This window comes from Penicillium brevicompactum, assembly GCF_028827555.1.
Source record: "Penicillium brevicompactum strain IBT 35665 chromosome Unknown utg000001l_segment0_segment0, whole genome shotgun sequence".
Taxonomy (NCBI): Eukaryota; Fungi; Ascomycota; class Eurotiomycetes; order Eurotiales; family Aspergillaceae; genus Penicillium; species Penicillium brevicompactum.
Window position 1 is genome coordinate 5,044,580 of NW_026623203.1, and position 18,305 is coordinate 5,062,884.

Here is an 18,305-nt window from a genome sequence, read left to right on the forward strand (position 1 = left end):
GCCATATAGCTTTTCCCTTTTTGCTGGACGGTTCCCCCGACCAGACTGCACGAAAAAAAACCACAAACCACAAAACCGCAAAGAAAGAAATGTACTAAGCTTTTACTGGTATTATTCCATGAGCAGGACTTTAATGACGACACCAATTCTTTTTTAAGCGAGCGCCCCGAAATGCCCGCTGACCGCACGACCGGTGATTCGGGGCTTCCAGCAGACGCCGCTGTCGCTGCAGGTCTAGGTCTAAACGAGATCTTGCAGCAGAGGCCCCGGAGCCGCTCGATCTCTCCTCCAAACGCAGAGAAAACTCTCGACCTAACGCCAAAATCGAGGAGTAGACCTGGTTCACCACAAGCAAGCCGTCACTCCCCGCAACGAAGACACTCCGTTGCCAAATCTACCGAGTCACCCACAGCTGTACCTTTGCACTTCCGTCGCCCACCGACATCCCCAGGCCTTTCACGAGCTGTCCCAGCTGAGCCCATGCCCTCCCCAGGCTCACCGAGCCAACAGCGCCACCGTCGTCCCGGCTCAGTGGAATTCCGCAACTCGCGCGAGATCAGACCTCTCTGGCTCGTTGAGCGCCATAGCTCCGTCAAGGGTGAGACGGAAGGCGATGAAGGCTTACCAACACTCCCATCAAGCAGAGAATCTTCACGAGTCCCTTCAATCGAAAACCTCAGGGATCTCAACAATGAGGAAATGAATAGCTGGGAACATGTCGATCTAAGCCAGGCGATCCATGACCGTCCAAATTTGACGATCTCAACAGATAAGGCGAATGAGCATCGTGGCGATATCGACCTTCTGGACTCTCAGCAGGCTACTCCTACCGCAGAGCATCATCATGAAAACAAGGAGAGACCACACTACGAATTTCATTCTCCTTCTGAACTCTTGCAGGACCCGGCTGCGTTGGATGATTTGGCTTCCACGCCCTTCGACCGTCTTCCCTCTACTGAGGGATCTGACCGTGAGTTGAGTGTTGAGGATAAGAGGAAGGAGACGGATCGAGCCCTTGATGTTCTTGAGGGTAATTCAGAGCCCGAAGCCACAACACCTACGCAGGATAACGCCTCTTTTGATCTTCCCAAGGGTGGCTTTGCGGATGTGGTTGATGCTGCTGCTATTGCCGCTGTCAAAGAGCATGATCAGCACGCCGACGCTGTGGCCGCTCCCAAGACCGAGCCCGGCTTTGGTGATATTGTCGACCAAGCAGTCGAGGCCTCAAACGAGCCTCAAGACGATCTCCCAGAGGCTGCTGCTGATGATGTCGAGACTTCGCAGTCTTCTAAGAAGCAAAAGAAGAAGAAGAAGGGCAAGAAGAATCAAGCTCAGGAAGATGTCGTTCAAGAGCCTGAGCAGATTCAGGATGCTACTACCGATACTCCTATTGATGTTCCCGAGGCAGTTATTGAGCCTGAGTCTGCACCCGCTGAGCAATCTCGCGAAATTCAACTCGAGCCTCAGGCTGTGCCTGTCGAAGAGTCTGCTCCTGCGCCCTTGGAGCCGGAGACTGAGCCTGTGGAAGCACCTAAGGACATTTCCGAAGATGCGACTGCACCTCTGACAGAGACTGAGGTTGCGCCTGCTGAACTTGAGCAGGAAGAGGATACAACTTCATCTAAGAAATCTAAGAAGGACAAGAAAAAGAAGAAGAAGGGCAAGAATGCCTCTACTGAAGAGCCCAGCGAGGAAGTCTCTACTCCTCTTGCTACAGAGGACCCCTCGGCAACGAAGGAGATTGAGGAACTTCCTACTGTCGATGCAGATGTGCAAGATGTGTCTGTGGAGCAGCCTCATCCCGAACCCACAGAAGCGGAACCCGTGACTGCTACTGAGGAGAGTGCACTACCCGTTGAGCAAGAAACCCCTGCTGAAGAGGACTCTGAGCCTGTTTTCGCGGATGCCAACGAAATCTCCACACCAGTGGCTCTTGAGGAAGAGCCCACCCCTGTGCCTGAAACACCCAAAGAAGAGACGGAGGGCGAAGACAATTTCCAAGAGGCTGTCGAGGAGCAACAACCACAGCCTAACGAAGAGAAGGAAATCTTACCTGAGCCTATCGTCGAACAAACCCCCACCGAGGATACACCCACAGAAGCTACGGAATCCAAGGCAGAGAAGCGGAAGAACAAGAAAAAGAAGAATCGCAAATCCGCCGTTGAGGAACCCGCCGAAGAATCAACTACCGAAGCTACCCCTGTGGAGATCGAATCCCAGCCACCAGCCGATGAGCCTACATCTGAGGTATTGGCAACTGCAGACCCTGCAGACCCTCAATCAGTGCCAATTGGCGGTGAAGCCTTACCTTCGGACCTGGACAAGGATGTCGAGTTACAATCCGAACCACCAGCCCAAGACTCAGCCCCCGTTCAAGAACAAGATGTCTCATCTTCTGAGCCGGTGGATTTCGCAACTCCAGCCGAGGCAAATACTCCCGAGGAGTCTTCTCGCGATCTCAAGGAGATCTCCGTTGAATCTCAGCCTGCGGCAGATCTAGTCGTTCCAATGGACGAGTCTTCTCGTGATGTCACCGAGCCTGCTGTGGATACACAGGCTGAAGCTGAAGCCCAGATCCAGCCTGCTGCTGAGGCAGAGGCAGAAGCAGAGGCGGAAGTTCCTATGACTGCTGCGCAGAAGAAGAAGGCTAAGAAGGACAAGAAGAAGAAGGGCAAGGAGAGTCAAGATCCTGTTCCTGAACAGGAAACTCCGTCTGAACCGACCGAGCCAGCTTCTGTAGCAGAGCCAGCTGCCGACGAGACAGTGAAGGAAATACCTGCACACGAAGAAGCCCCGGTGGTTGTTCCTACAAGTGAAGAGCAGCAAGTTCCCACTGAAAACCAATCTGCGGAGCCCGACCAGCCTGCTATCTCTGAGGAGCTCACTAGCCCTGCATTGCCCCAGGAAGAGAACATCGCCCCCGCAGAGCCAGCAACTGATGCTACTGCCGTGGAACCTCTAGCTGAGCCCTCCGCACCGGAGGAGCAGACCAAGAGTGAGGACGTCCCTGTCGAGTCGGAGGTTCCCATGACAGCGGCAGAGAAGCGGAAGGCGAAGAAGAACAAGAAAAAGCAGCAAAAGCAGGAAGACGAGACCGAATCTCTTCCGGCTGATCCTTCGCCTGCTGATCCTACTTCTCAGAAAGAGCCCGAGGCTACTGAGGTTAGCAAGGAACTTCCGTCTACCGAGAATGTTGAAGCAGTCGATGTGCCATCATTGGAGGCCGAGCAACTCGCCGAACAAGATACCCCAGTTGTTCCTGCCGAGCCGGAGCTGGCTCTACCTACCGAGGAAGCTACTCCAGCTGAAGTCCAGCCTGATTCAAGCAATGACGTGGTGCCCTCTGAGGCTGAGGCTCAAGTCGCTGAAGAGGTTCCCGTCCCCGTCGACGTTCAACCTACCACTGACACCCCCGTGTCAGCCGAAGACTCAGTCCCTGTTTCCGTGGAGGCAGACGCCGCAAAAGACGAAGAGCCCTCAGCTGAGGCCGAGGTTCCGATGACTGCTGCGGAGAAGAGGAAGGCTAAGAAGAACAAGAAAAAGCAGAAGGATCAGTCTGGCCCGCTTGAAGAAGAGCCTGCTATCGAGGAAGACAAGATTGTCGAGCAGCCAAGTGAGGTCGTTCCCGAGACCGAAGTTGCACCCTCAACGGAACCCGTGGAAGAGTCCAGCCAGTCTGAGGTGCCCAAGGAAGTTGATACCGATACCGCACCCGCAGATCAACCAGCGCCTGATGCTCAACCAACTGATGCCGAGCCATCTTCCGAGCCAGTGACTGAGGAGCCTGCGACCAGCGAAGCTCTTGAGCAACCCACAGACGTCCCGGCTGGCATCGAGGAGAACGCAACCCCAGCAGACGATGCTCTTGCTTCTACCAATGAGCCACAAGAAGAGCAAAAGGCCGATGCTGCTACCGAGCAGCCTGCATCGGAGGAACCCGTCGAAGAGGAGGCAATGACACCTGCTCAGAAGCGGAAGGCCAAGAAGGACAAGAAGAAGAAGGGCCAAGCTGCTGTCGCTGAGGAAGAGCAGGCACCTCCTGCTGAGGAGCCCAAGGAGTTACCCGCGGAAGAACAGATCAAGCCTGTCGAAGAGGAAACCCAGCCTGCTGCTCCCGAGGAACCTGTCGAGACATCTACTGCACAGGAACCCGAGCAATCTATCCCCGGGCCAGAGCCAGAGCTCCCTGTCACCGAAGAGGAGCTCCCCAAGGTCGAGGAACCCTCCCCAGTGGAGGCGGCCGTCCAGCCAGAGACCCCGGCTACCCCAGTTGACTCTGAAGCAGCCGAGGTTGATGAGTTTGCGGGTATGAACGCCGCTCAGCGAAAGAAAGCCAAGCGAGAGAAGAAGAAGCGAGAATCTCTCGCTGTGCAAGAGCAGCCTGCCCCTGCTGAGGAAGAGGCCAAGGGTTCCCTCCCCGAGGAGCAGCCTGCAGAAGAACAGCCAGGCCCCGAAGGTATCAAGGAAGAGCCTCTCACGGCGCCCGTCGAGTCAACACCTGCCGAAGAGACCGAACAACCTTCTGTTGAAAAAGACCAAGAAATCCCGGCTGTGGCAGACGAAGCGCCATCCGTTGAGCAGTCTACAGCAGCTGATGAGACCGCCCAGCCAGCGACTCCTGCCGAAGATGCGGTCGCCGAGATAGATGAATTCGCTGGTATGACTCCCGCTCAAAAGAAAAAGGCCAAGAAGGAGAAGAAGCGTCTCGCTGCCGAGAAACAGGAGCCTGCTCCAGAAGAAACCAAGTCAACCCCTGAAGAGCAAGCTCCAGAGGAACAGCCAGCTACGCAGGATATCCAGGATGCACCCGCTACAGACCTTAATGAGCCTTCCCTCGACCCACCAGCCGAGGAAACGGTTGTGGAGCCCGAAGCACCCCAACCCGAGGAGCCCTCCACGGTCGAAGTGGCCGCCCAGCAGGAGATCCCTGCCGAAGAAGACGAGTTTGCAGGCATGACTCCTGCGCAAAAGAAGAAAGCCAAGAAGGAGAAGAAGAAGCGTGAGGCTCTCGCTGCCGAGAACCAGGAGCCTGCTCCGGAAGAAACCAAGCCAACCCCTGAAGAGCAAGCTCCAGACGACCAGCCAGCTACGCAGGATGTCCATGATACACCCGCCGCAGACATCAATGAGCCTTCCCTCGATAAACAAGCGGAGGAGACAGTCGTGGAAACCGAGGCACCAAAAGCCGACGAGCCCCCTACTGTTGAAGAGACCGCCCAGCAGGAGGTCCCTGCTGAAGAGGACGAGTTCGCAGGCATGACTCCCGCTCAAAAGAAGAAGGCCAAGAAGGAGAAGAAGAAGCGCGAGGCGCTTGCTGCCGAGAAACCAGAGGCTGTTCCAGAGGAGGAAGTCAAACCAACCACCGAAGAGCCAGCCCAAGACGACCAGTCGCCCTCGCAGGAAGTCAAGGATGTCCCTGCCGAAGATCTCAATGAGCCTTCCCTCGACAAACCGGCAGATGAGGTTACTGCAGAACCCGAGGCACCCAAAGCCGAGGAGCCCTCCACTGTTGTCGAAGAAACGGCCCCGCAGGAGACTCCCGTTGATTCAACCCCTGCTGAAGAAGACGAGTTTGCAGGCATGACTTCAGCTCAGAAGAAGAAGGCTAAGAAGGAGAAGAAGAAGCGTGAATCTCTTGCTGCCGAGAAAAAAGAGCCTGCTCCAGAGGAAGAGGCCAAGCCAATCCCCACCGAAGAGGAGCAGCCTGCATCTACGGAAGATATCAAGGAACTGCCTGTCGATGCCACCAACATAATTCCCGCCTCAGAGGTCGAAGCATCATCTGAGCCCGTGGCCGAGAACCAGGCAGCTCTCGAAGAGACAGCGAAGACCGAAGAAGCCCCCTCCACCGATGCGGACCCCTCGCTTGCGGGCTCTGTTCATGACGCTGCAGCTGAAGCAGCGGCAGAGGAAGCTGAGTTTGCGGGTATGACTCCTGCCCAAAAGAAGAAAGCCAAGAAGGAGAAAAAGAAGCAGCAGCGCAAATCTGTCGCCTTCGAAGAAGACACCCCAGTCGAAGAGGCCAAACCAGACCAGGCGCCGGCCGTCGAGGGAACTCCTGAATTGCAGGATACCGCGGCCGACCCTGCCGCCTCGGAAGAATCACCCAAGGATCTAACAGCTACTGAAGGACTAGTCGAGCCTGCCGCCAATCAAGAGGTCTCCGAACCCCCCCGAAGAACCAGCTTCAGCCGAAGAAGACAAGGAGATCCCAGAACCCGAGCAACCTGTTCAGGCCGAGCTCGCAGAGTCGCAATCAGCAGCAGCACCTGTCGAACAGACAGAGCAAGATTCTCAGACTCCTTCACAACCCGATTCACCCGCACCCGAGGTCGACGAGTACGCCGGAATGACGGCTGCGCAGAAGAAGAAGGCCAAGAAGAACAAGAAGAAGGGCAAGTCAGCCGACTTGGGCGAGGATTCTCAGCCTGCTGCTGAGACTCCAGCAGATGTCCCGACTGAATCCCCCGAAGCGCCACCCGCAGAGACTACTGAACAGGAGAAAGCCACTGAATCTGAGACGCCCAAGCCTGACGATCTCAACACTACGCCTACTGTTCCCGAAGATGTGCCAACGGACGAAGTCTCTGAATTCAAGGCCCCCGACAACGAAACCAAACCCGCCGAAGAGACAACCCAGCTGGATGCTGCTGCGACCGAAGTAGACGAGTACGCCGGGATGACCGCAGCCCAAAGGAAAAAGGCAAAGAAAGCAAAGAAACGCCAGTCCAAGGGCACTGCCGGCGATGATAGCTCTGCCCCAGCCACCCGACCCGCCTCGCCAACCGAAGCGGATAGCGTCGAGAAAGTCCTCACTTCAACGGACACAGACGCCCCTGGACTTCCCGCGACGGCAAACTCGCCTGCGGAACATGACGGTAAAGATCAGTCCCACGACGAAACAAACGCCGCGGCGCAACAAACAATCTCGACTGATAACTTCATGTCTTCGCAGGTTGAGACGTCAGAGAGTCCTTTTTTAGATTATCCTCCCCAGCCCGTGCTTGAGCGTTCAGTCAATTCCGGCGAGTTGGAGGAGGTAGCTGCTCCGCAGGAGGGTGATGTTGCCACTTCTGCACAGGAGCTTGATGTGGTAGAGTCTGAGCCTCTTGCAGAGGTGAAGACTGTTGGTGAAGGTGGTGAGGAGAAATCGTCTGTGCCGGAAGCGGGCGATCTCTCAATGGAGAAGGTTGAAGATGCGTCTGTGGATGTACCGGTGGAAGTTGTTCCCGAGGCACAGACGGAAGAAGCCCCCTGGAGGATGAGGCTGTTGAAACAGCTGTTTCAAAGAAGGAGAAGAAGAAAAAGAACAAAAAGAACAAAAAACAAGAGGAGGAAGTTGTGGAGGAGGAAGCTCCAGTTGATCAGACCAATATCGCTGCCGTGGAGGAGAAAGGGCAGTCTGATATTGTTCCAGCAGTTGAGGCCGAGTCTCAGCTTCACGAGATACCCCCGCTGGAGAAGAACTGGCCATCGAAGCCGAGCCAGTCGTTGAAGCCGAGCCAGTCGTTGAAGCCGAGCCAGTCGTTGAAGCCGAGCCAGTCGTTGAAGCCGAGCCAGTCGTTGAAGCCGAGCCAGTCGTTGAAGCCGAGCCAGTCGTTGAAGCCGAGCCAGTCGTTGAAGCCGAGCCAGTCGTTGAAGCCGAGCCAGTCGTTGAAGCCGAGCCAGTTGTCGAGCCCGAGTCATTGACATCCCCGGAGCCGAATCCAACAGAGGGTTCCAAGGACATCGAAGAGCCTTCGGGAGACCAGTTGGTTGATATCACTGGAGACACCCAAGAAAGCGGTGTTCCAGACGCTGAAAATGTCGAGCCCATCACATTGGAAGCCCCCATTGCCGATGAACCGGAGCAAGCGCTGGTTTCGAAGAAGAAGAGCAAGAAAGACAAGAAAAAAGAACGCCAATCAATTCTTGCACAAGAAGCCGAAATCGATCCCCCGGTTGAGGACCAACCAGCACCGGAAGCAACTGAGGCCCCTGTCTCACAACCCGAAGTTCCCACCGAAAGTCTACCTGTCGACGAGAATGCTCAGGGTGACATTGCTAACCAGGAGGCAACTCATGTTGCCGATACACCCAAAGATGCTCGGAACGATGACAACCCCGCTGCTCAGGAGACTGAGGGTTTTGGAGTCGCAGAGCCTTCCCTCGAGCTGCCCTCGTCTGAGATCCAGTCCGAGGAAGCAGAAAAGGCACCCGAGGCTGTCGAAATTCAAGCTCAAACCCCAGATGAGGGACTACCTACCGAGCAACCAAAAGCTGAAGCTGAAGCTTCAGCCGAGCCTGTTGTTGAAGTCGAAGAAGAAGTCTCATCCGCCCCTAAGAAGATGAGCAAGAAGGAGAAGAAGAAGGCTGCCGCCGCCGCTGCCGCTGCCGTTGCTGCTGCTGCTGCTGCCGCCGCCGCTTCCACTTCTCCCGAGGAACAGGGCTCCGTCGAAGAAGAGCATGCTCCTATCGAACCTCCAACTGCCGTTCCTGAACCTGCAAAGGAAACGGCAGAGCATACCCTTGTTCAAGAGCCTGTGCTCCAAGAGACAAATGTTGAGTCTCTACCTGAAGGGCAAAAATCTGTCGATGAGCCGGCAGATGTGACTGCTTCCGAGGGCAATGAAACCGCCCAAGAACCGCCGGTTGAGCTATCCGAGCCCATTGAGCCCGTCCCGCAACAATCATCACCACCGGAGAAGTCCACCGCAGAGCTCACAGAGGTTCCAGCGGAAGATGCTGTCACCCGCAAGATGTCAAAGAAGGAAAAGAAGAAGGCCAAGAAAGAACTCAAGCCTGAATTGGTTGAGCCTTCTTCTTCTCTCGAGGAGCCTGCTTCCGCCCCTGAGCCCGATCTTACAAGGCCTGCGAATGAACCAGTGGCTATGGATGAAGTCCCGGTGGAACCCGTTATGGAATCTGAAGTCGCCTCTCAGGAAGCACTTCAAGATGCCCCGGAGCCTGTGCCCGAGAACACAGAGCCAATCGTTCCCGAAGAGCACAACATTGTTCCCGAGGATATCAAATTTTCGGAAAGCGCTCAGGATGAAGCAGTCGTCTCTCAGGAAGCAGCCCCAGCGCTCGATACCCCAGCACCTGTCCTCGCCGAGGCCCGGGATATTCCCGGAGAGGTCGTGGAGCAGCCAACAGAAATCCAACCAGGTACTTCACACGTTGACGGCCCCGTCGTTGAACAGGCAACTGATCGCGACCTTGCTGGCGAGCTTACTCAAGACCAGCAGCACTTTGAGACCGAGGCGATCTCAGAGCCGCCCAAGAAGTTGTCCAAGAAGGACAAGCGCAAAGCGAAGAAGAATTCTGGCTTGGGCGATGAGGCCCTTGATCTGCAACCAGCCGAGCTTACAGCCGAGGCTGCAGAAATCCCTGCTGCAACCGACAACCAGCCAGCAGAGCTTAATGTGGAAGAACCAGCTCGCCAGGAACCGGAACTTAGTGCAGAATCCAGCACTCCAGTGGAGCGAGGTCTGTCTTTTGACGCGCCGCCTCCAGTCGAGGACCAACAGCCCCCGACCGAGCCGGAAGTTCAAGCCGAGCCTCAACAAGCAGAACCCGAGCCTCTCCAGGAGGACACTGCTCTTTCCCACAAAGCTTCCAAGGAAAAAGCCAAGAAGGCCCAAAAGGCCAACAAGTCTTTGGAGGCCCAACTACCCACGGAGGAGCCTAGCGTTACAGAAAATGTCCAAATCGCGCCATTTGAAGAAGAGGCTCGGCCTGAGACACAAAAGACAAAATCACCACCTCAGAAGCCTGCTCAGGATGATGATGACTGGCCTGCCATCGATTGGGAACAAATGGTTGAGCGTTCTCAACAACCCAAGGAAGCAGATTTCGGCCCTGAGCCTGTGGCCACTGCGGAACAAGATATTATTGGAGAATTCGAGGATTCTTCTATTCCGCAGTCCCATGAGGACGAACCAAAACAGGTTATCGAGGAACCTTCGACGCCATTGAGCAAGAAAGACAAGAAGAAGAAGGCCAAGAAAGACCAGGATCTGACGCAGCAGGCCTTCCAAGCCCAGGTTCCTGTGGAAACTTTCAACAAGGCAATTGAATCACCTGCTAGAACTACTACTCCGGGTGGATCTAAGATTGCGAATATCTTCCCTGGCCTCGAACGGGGTGGTTTCAAACGGAGCATGGAAAAGCTGTCCTCGATCAAAGACAGCCCCGAAAAGAACCCGACTGTCAAGTCCGAAGCGAGTCGTGAACCAGTAAACCCTGTCGAGGAACCATCCCTGGTCCCCGAGACCCAAAAGACTGCCGAAGCTCCGCAGCTGCCGAGCAGCCTCGAAGAACAAATCGAGTCTGCTATTGCTCATGTGAAGTCATACGATGAACTTTCTACGCAAAAAGAGTCTACCAAAACACCAGAGATTGAGACTACTACACCAAACGAGCGATCTTTGGAAGCGCCAGTCTCATTCCCAACGGAGACCCGTGAGATTCCACCTTCACAATTCCCCTCAGAACAATCCGGGGAGGAATTGTGCGAGCTCCGTCGATCTCCCTCGATCCACGGACGGCACCAAAACACCCCTCGCACATGGAGCCTGGATGAACCTAATGTCCCAGCCCCAACCTCCTCACCCCCTCGGTCTCTCTTTGGAGGACCGAGCGAGGACTCCTTCGGTCGCCCTCGAACACCGCTTGATACCATTGCGGAACAAGAACCACGGGAGGGCCGCCCAACTACCACGGGTCGACGCGGGACTCCCCGTCTGGACATCAAACCCGAGCATATCTTACCTCGTCCTCAAACTCCCGTTCGCAAATTTACCGACAATGCCTTTGATCGGGAATCCTGGCCTACCGACGAGAGCAAAAAAATTCCACGAGAACGCTCTCGAGAAAATTTCGGAGCTATCACCAGCACCAAAACACCGGAGCAAGGGTTTCAGATTTTAAAGCCCAGCACGAGCAGCGGAAAATTACGTCGCACGAAGCGCAGCGTTAGCGGCGATCTGCGGGCGGCCAGTCAGTCCCAGCCTTCCTCCACCGATCTCGACCAGCTTCCTTCTTCCTCCTCTTACGACCCCGTCACCGACAAGGGCAAACGTCCTATGCGAAATATGTCGGACGTCTATGTAAGTGATTCTTAATTTTCTTTCCTTTTTTTTTCTCTCTTTCCCCCATTTCACTCAATGTTTTGATTATTGTTTACTAATTCTTGCAGGAGGGTTGGGGCGAAACGCCAAGCTCCCCTCGGTCGCCCAGCCGACCGCCTAGTGTCCGTCGTCGCCGTAGCATGCAACACTTGCAAGACATCGAGACTCGTATCGACCAACTGATTTCCGAGAATCGCCTTTTGATTGCTGCCCGCGATGAAGCCGAAGACAAATTACGAAACGCCAGTGTCGCTCGCCGGAAGAGCGATCGCGCCCTCAACACCCGTGACGGCGATCTTCGCGACCGAGATGCAGAGTTGGAACAATTGAAGAACTCGGTGGAATGGCTACAAAAGGAGACATCTCGTCTCACTCATGAGAATGAATCAGTCACAGCTTCCAATACTGCCCTCGCCGCCGCCCACGCCGCCGAAGTCAGCACCGTTCGCGAGCAGTCTACCCGCGAACTGGATGATCTGCGTTCACAACACACCCAACTCTCCTCCCAAATAGATGATCGAGTTCGTCAAGAGATCGAGTCCGCGCTGGCGCAGAAGGACATTGAGCTCCGACGCCTGCGCACCGAACTCGAGGAGGCCCGCGACAAGGTCAAGGAGCTACAACAACAAATCTCAGCATCAGTACATGACAATGCTCTCGTCTTCCGCGATGAGGAATACTTCGATGCTGCCTGCCAAAAGCTCTGTGGCCACGTCCAGTCGTGGGTCGTGCGATTCTCCAAGCACAACGACAAGCGTCGCTGCCGCCCACTCGTCGAGCTGAAAGATGAGAAGATCGCAGACCGTTTCGACAACGCGCTGCTGGACGGCTCCGATCCCGACGCCTACCTTTCAGACCGCGTCCGCCGCCGTGATGTGTTCATGTCGGTGGTCATGACCATGGTCTGGGAGTACATCTTCACGCGCTACCTCTTCGGCATGGATCGCGAACAACGCCAAAAACTCAAGTCCCTCGAGAAACAACTGGGCGAAGTCGGCCCCAGCCGAGCTGTGCATCGCTGGCGAGCCACAACCCTCACCCTTCTCTCTCGGCGTCCCGCCTTCGCCGCCCAACGGGAGAACGACACGGAAGCAGTCACCCTGGAAATCTTCCAGACTCTCTCCCGGGTCCTCCCACCCCCTCCCACGTCGAGTCCCAACTCCTCGACAACCTCCGCAAGATCATGCGTGTCGCTGTGAATCTCTCCTTGGAGATGCGCACCCAACTCGCAGAATTCATCATGCTTCCTCCCCTCCAACCGGAATACGACACGAACGGCGATCTCGCCCGCCAGGTCTATTTCAACGCCGCCCTCATGAATGAGCGCAGCGGGCTGACCAACAACAACGAAGACCTCGAGTCCCAACAATCGGTCGTCCGCATCGTCCTCTTCCCCCTCGTCGTCAAGAAGGGCAATGATGTCGGCGAGGGTGACGACGAAGTTGTCGTCTGCCCTGCCCAGGTCCTCATCGCTCGCCCGCTCAAAGAAAAGAAATTCTCTGGAATGAGCGATCGCATGTCGGTCGATGCTTCGAGATCTGTCCACAGTCTCGCTCACAGCGTTGCCCCCTCGTCAATGATGGACATGAGTAATGTGATTTGAGGCGTCACACTCTTTTCATGATTACTCCCATCTGTGGTGCTGCTGGAGATTTCTTTGTTTTTTATGCTTGGGCTTCTTGTCTGGTGTTCTGGTAGCGGTTTGTCGCGAGGTCGATGACCGTGAACATTTGGCGTTTTTATGATTTTCCTTTATATTTTTGTTTCTTAACATGTTGTCAGTTTTGTATTTACCATGGCCTTTGACGTCTTATGAGTGATGAACTGTACTTCTGGCATTACAGTGTAATAATTTATCTATGTTTTTCTATTTGTCATAATGACTACTGCATTTGCAACTATCGTTTTCCCCTTCTACATCCATGGATCTACCTCAAGTGTCTTATCTGTAATACTGAAGTCATGATAGAATTCCACACTTTGCAAATTGTTTGGTCGAATGGATACTCAACGTCCTTATTCCCCATCTCCACCCGTGTTTAGGTAGCAATCTGAAGATCATCGTGAACGATCCACTTGCCCGGCCCAATCTACAGTGTTTGCCTCGGACCTCTCCGACAACAGGTATTATCAGACTGATCTGGGCTAATCCTCTTATCGCAACTCGAGATTTCGTTATGTCTGAGTCGTCGATCATAAGATTGCTTAATTTACCAACCGAGTTACACCTACAAATCATCAGCTATCTTGAATACCCTTCATGTCTGGTTTTGTCACAAACAAACTCATTCTTCAGATCCATATCCACACTTGAAAAGCCCACACGAGATGAACAATTATTGTTTCTATGTGCTGCAGAGAATTGGACCAAGTACGTACTGACTGTTTCCACAATCCATATACCTACCATTTAACATCTTTAGATACAAGGACCACTACTCATGCAGCATTTGTCTGAAACTCCGATCAGAGACGGCCTTCGATGATAAACAAACCAGAGCAAAATGTGAAAAAGGGTACGCTGAAAGCTGCTATCGATTCTGCTTCCGTTGCGGAATTGAAGAGGGATTATATGGGAACAGGAAATCCATTGTCATTGGAAACATCCGTTACTATCCTTGCGATATTTGCCATCAAATTGTGAGAAAACTTCTCTGCACACAGTGTAGGAGCTGTCGATCTTGCTTCAAAAAACGAATGGCTAGACAAAAGTCTCGCAGCAAAGGGATATGTTATTCCAAGTGTGGTGGTTGTGATGCACCTTTTATTTACCTACGTCGAGGCAGATGGTGAATAGTTCTGGATGTTATGCAGAGGATGTCATCCATGGATGGACAGGATCTTCTAGCCCTTTGGGCTGAAATAAATACTTGCTTGTTGGAAATTGTCATTGCTTTCAAAATACACGAGATTTTATTCTATGGCGCTGCTTATTACTAAATGACCTTTTTTCCAATGAACGCTTTTTGGCTTCCTATATTTGCATAGTTGAGACTCAAGGCTATCTCCATGTTTGGAAGCCTAAGCAGTTTTATCAATCCAATCTAGCTCATATAAGCTCTCTTGACCTCCACTTGAACTATGGCTGACATGTCTTGCAGCAAGTGCCAGGGACAGCCATTGCACAATAAGCCGGGAAGCTATGCCACCACATTAACATGAAAAAGATCAGCTTATGGAAGATTGAGAATAATGTGCAACTTACTCGGTTGGGCACGATTGCCACTTGATAAACTGAAATTCGATGAGTTGACTTTCCCCTAGTAGGTTCCCAAGATCTGATGAACGATCATGGTATCACACTTACAATGCAATTCACGCTGGGCTGTGTAGTCTGTAAATCAGAAAGGAGTCGCAGAATGAGTTTATGAATTTATAACGTACTGCAGTTTGCGGCGTTGGGGCTGCACACACTATGGTGGCAAGCGCGCAGACGACGGGCCAGAGGCGCATGTTTAACGTTGATTTTGAGGCTTGCTTGATATACGCTTCCCATTCCCTCAAATATACGCAAGGGATGGATACTTTATATGCTTGATGGATTGTGCTTTCCAATTCCTGAGTATCCGATTCGCTTGTCTGTGGTTAAATCCGGGTATGCTTACTGGTCTAATTTATGACAGCAGTCACCTGTAATAGCTTTTGAGACAGGCTAGACCTTGGTAACAATTAGCCTGGAAGTTCAATGAAGAATGGGAAAGAACCAATCTCACGATCTGGATCATATCAGGGGCTCTAAGCATCTACCCGTGGGATCTGTCGAAAACCGAGATGTCTGATGGACTTGAAATGTTTGTCAAACGCTACATAAGAATCTGCTGACTGCATTCAGCCGGTTGAATTAAGAAATATTATCTGATATAAGCAGAAAACCTTCGACCAAGCGCCAAATTATTTACAGGCAAACGAGGAAGCCTTGCTGGCATCCCCACCAACATAAGTCAAAATCTTAGGGTACGCGCACAAATTCGCGGTGCGCAAAGGTAATTCGGCACCGCTCGTCGCAGTAGGCGTAGCGATAGCCTTGAGCGTTTCCGGCGCAGTACCATTCTCAACCCAGTTCACAAGCGAGTCAAGACTGCTACCAGGATAGAACCCAATTCCGCCAGTGCAGTGCTCAGCACCAGGAGCCGCAAAGAAGCGATAATAGTCCTGAACATCGGCATCGAGCTCCATAACCTCTCGGTAATAAGTTTCAGTGCCATTGAAGAAGATGAGCGGATCCTTCATGCCGTGCCAGGCAATCATTTTACCGCCCGCCTGCTTGAATCCTGTGAGATCAGGATCGCGGGTTCCGATGATAGAGTTGTACTCGTTCACGGACTGGCGGAAGTGGTCAACGTATTCTGCGTAGGTGATCTTCGAGACATCAACAGAAGAGTTTCGGGAGAGGAAAATCTGTTGCCAGTCCGCGGAGATCTGGAATGGGACTCCCTTGCAGTCTTTTGATGGAGAAGTGCAGTTTGTACCGGCGAGACGGGTGAGAGGTGCATCGTGGGAGAGGCCGTACCAAAGGGAGGATCCAGAGGTATCCTGTGGTCCGGCCCACACGAGAGAAGCGTATTTGGCGGCTTTCGCGGTGATTTTGGCAGTTGTGTTGGAGGAGCACTGGATTGTCTTGCCGATGACGGTAGAGGCATTGAACTTGCAGAGTCCGGGCATGGAGATGATTCGGTCGTTCACGCCGTCGAGCTCGTCACATGCATCAATGGCGTACTCGGTCAATGCGTTGAGTTCACAAGATGAAGGATAGTAATCTGCGCGTGGTCAGTAAATGTCCATCAGGTGTTGAATATGGTAAATCATCTTACCAAGAGCGTGCATAAGCATCTGGGGCCAGTACTCAGCTGGGATAAACTTATCCCAGTTGATGGCAGGAGATCCTGCCAGAATACCATCGTACTGAGTAGGGTATCGCTGAGCCATCATATGGCCCTGACGACCTCCCGTAGAGCATCCGTTCCAATAAGCATACTTGTGAGGCTTTCCATAGAACATTTTCGTGGCAGCTTTACCCAATGAGGCGGCATCATCGAGGGAAACAGAGCTGAAATCTTGCATATTTGCCCAATTGATGTTTCCCTCGCTGGCAAGTCCCCATGACGCGACAGAGGCATTCTCATCGTGTCCACCGTTCGTCGAGGCAGCCGCATAGCCACCAAACACGGCCTGATTCAGCCGCCCGATAGTCCCCATAATCCAACCACCACCCCCAACGCCCATAAATCGACCATTCCAATTCTCAACGGGAAGCGAAATCCATGTAGTGACATTGTCATTCCAGCCAGGGTGGGTGTAATTCACAGTAAGCTGGCAGATTTCCACGGTCTTATTAGTCGATATCGGATAAGCGTTCGTGATATCGTCCGCGTCATATTGGGCCTGGCTGAGCCTTGCGTCGATGGAAAGGACATCAATATTGGATAGACCCAAGGATGCAAACGTATCACTTGAGCAGACCTTTTTCGTCAGGGTATTTGCTGACAATGCCGAGGTCAGGAATTGGGAGAGTCCCAGGAGGTATATAGAGCTGGAGACCATGTTCTCGGGTTCGGGAGCCGGAGCTCGGTACGGAGTATAGGAAGAGGATTTTCGGGAGATGATATCACGATGCGCTAGCTCAGAAGTTTATGAAAGTGCGATCAGGCCGATCTTTATACTCGTGCAGAAATTGAATGTAAGCAGCTCCCTTGGAACGCAGCCAGGAGAAAATCCCAGATCGGGGCTAATGAATCCACTCGGTGGGGGTGTTCATCGGACACGGGCGTAAGCGAGATTTGGCTGTACGCGATGGAGCTAGCGCTGATGATATTTTCTGGCTTTGGAACCATTGTGAATCCCCGTGGTCAAAAGAACCTTTTATATAGGTTTAAGCTGTAAGCTTGGAATTGGGAGCGATGGACAATCTACAACCGAAGCCGAAAGTCAAGCCTGCATATATGCGCCTGCATTAGCGCGATCCTGGGATGTATTTCAAATACCCAAATCCCGCTGTTACAGAGCCAAGCCTTCTGCAAAGTTGTCTAAAGTATGGTATGTGGCTTGAAATATTACAATGCAAGATACTAGCTGTTTTGATATGTCCACTTTCAGCCTTAGCGCGAGAGTTAATGCTTAGAGCGATGATAGTCTGCAAGCTTTCTCCGCACACGGATAATTGTCCCACCGTCCCTTCGGAGTTATGGGGCTTGTCTGCGTTGAAATCCGGTCATCTCATTTGATGCTCTGTCAACTCTACAAGCCGATATCAGCTTCCGAGCCTCTCATTCAGCTTACCAAGCTGCCAACAGTCGGGGTAGAAACGCGGGGCCCCGGAGTTTTGCCGGTATGACGACGCCTAGACTTCAGATTCTTACTGGCGAGAAGAAGAGTTGTTGCCGTGGAACACAGCCGCGGGTGTCTGCATAAGCCCTAGACTCAGCCCGGATGCTCTGAGAGATGCGAAGGTATCGGATAAGGAGGGGGAATCGGAAGGTCGAAGCACTGTCCGTGATCTCGGATAATTGTCAACATGATTGTGATGACTTTGTGGAGCTTTCTGGACGAGGTTTCTTGCTTCTTCCGTGGGTTGCTTGCCTCGCAACGGTCTCCTAGTTGCAAATCCGCCGTCGGCCTGCGAGATCTCTTCCGGCGTCTTGTTTAGACCCTGTCCGTGATTAAGTCAGAGCTTAGCCAATTCTTTCTCAATTTAATATATGGATTACCTTCTCCTTTTGTGCACCGGAAATAGCTGTAGGTACAGGACTCTGCAGATCTCGACGGAAGAGAGTCGAAAGAAATCACTTCAGATCTCAGTTGAATGACGGCCACTGTAGCGCAGGAATAACGAACAGCCACGAAGGACATGTATGCAGCTTCCTTTCCACTTCGTAAATGCGTAGCTTCCCGTTTGCTCGTGTCTTACTTCACTTGCGCTCCTTCCAAGACTCCAAGTTACCCTCCATGAGAGGTTCCCATCTTCAACCTCCTCATCACAACACCACCACCATAATCATCACCACCATCATATTCAGTCCACTTCTCTCTACTCTGATCCGCTTTTATACGCCATCCAATATCCAAGGAACACTGTCGGGCATTCGGCAATCTTCGATCGAAAGGTCTTCGGACAAACGTCCTGTGAGGCTCGAGTCATCAAATTTGAGATTTCGCTAGACCCCAAACCAACCCTTTGATCTTTCTCTTATCATTGAG

The 18,305-nt window shown here is 52.9% G+C and overlaps 3 protein-coding genes across 3 annotated transcripts; 2 read left to right on the top strand and 1 right to left on the bottom strand.

Annotated features, from left to right (window-relative positions):
• Nucleotides 1-171: 171 nt before the first annotated feature.
• On the top strand, nucleotides 172-12,310 carry N7506_001687 (uncharacterized protein; the record flags this gene model as incomplete). The annotated part of the gene is made up of 4 exons (XM_056950983.1): nucleotides 172-6,159; nucleotides 6,224-7,216; nucleotides 7,485-11,090; nucleotides 11,183-12,310. 4 exons carry the CDS (start codon nucleotides 172-174, stop codon nucleotides 12,308-12,310), a joined length of 11,715 nt encoding a protein of 3,904 aa, XP_056816898.1.
• Nucleotides 12,311-12,351: 41 nt separating this feature from the next.
• N7506_001688 (uncharacterized protein) lies at nucleotides 12,352-12,714 on the top strand (the record flags this gene model as incomplete). Its single annotated transcript, XM_056950984.1, has 1 exon — nucleotides 12,352-12,714. The coding sequence occupies one exon, from the start codon at nucleotides 12,352-12,354 to the stop codon at nucleotides 12,712-12,714; it is 363 nt and encodes a 120-aa protein (XP_056816899.1).
• A 2,288-nt stretch (nucleotides 12,715-15,002) lies between these two features.
• N7506_001689 (uncharacterized protein) lies at nucleotides 15,003-16,652 on the bottom strand (the record flags this gene model as incomplete). The annotated part of the gene is made up of 2 exons (XM_056950985.1): nucleotides 15,003-15,868; nucleotides 15,923-16,652. The coding sequence occupies 2 exons, from the start codon at nucleotides 16,650-16,652 to the stop codon at nucleotides 15,003-15,005; spliced, it is 1,596 nt and encodes a 531-aa protein (XP_056816900.1).
• Nucleotides 16,653-18,305: the final 1,653 nt, after the last annotated feature.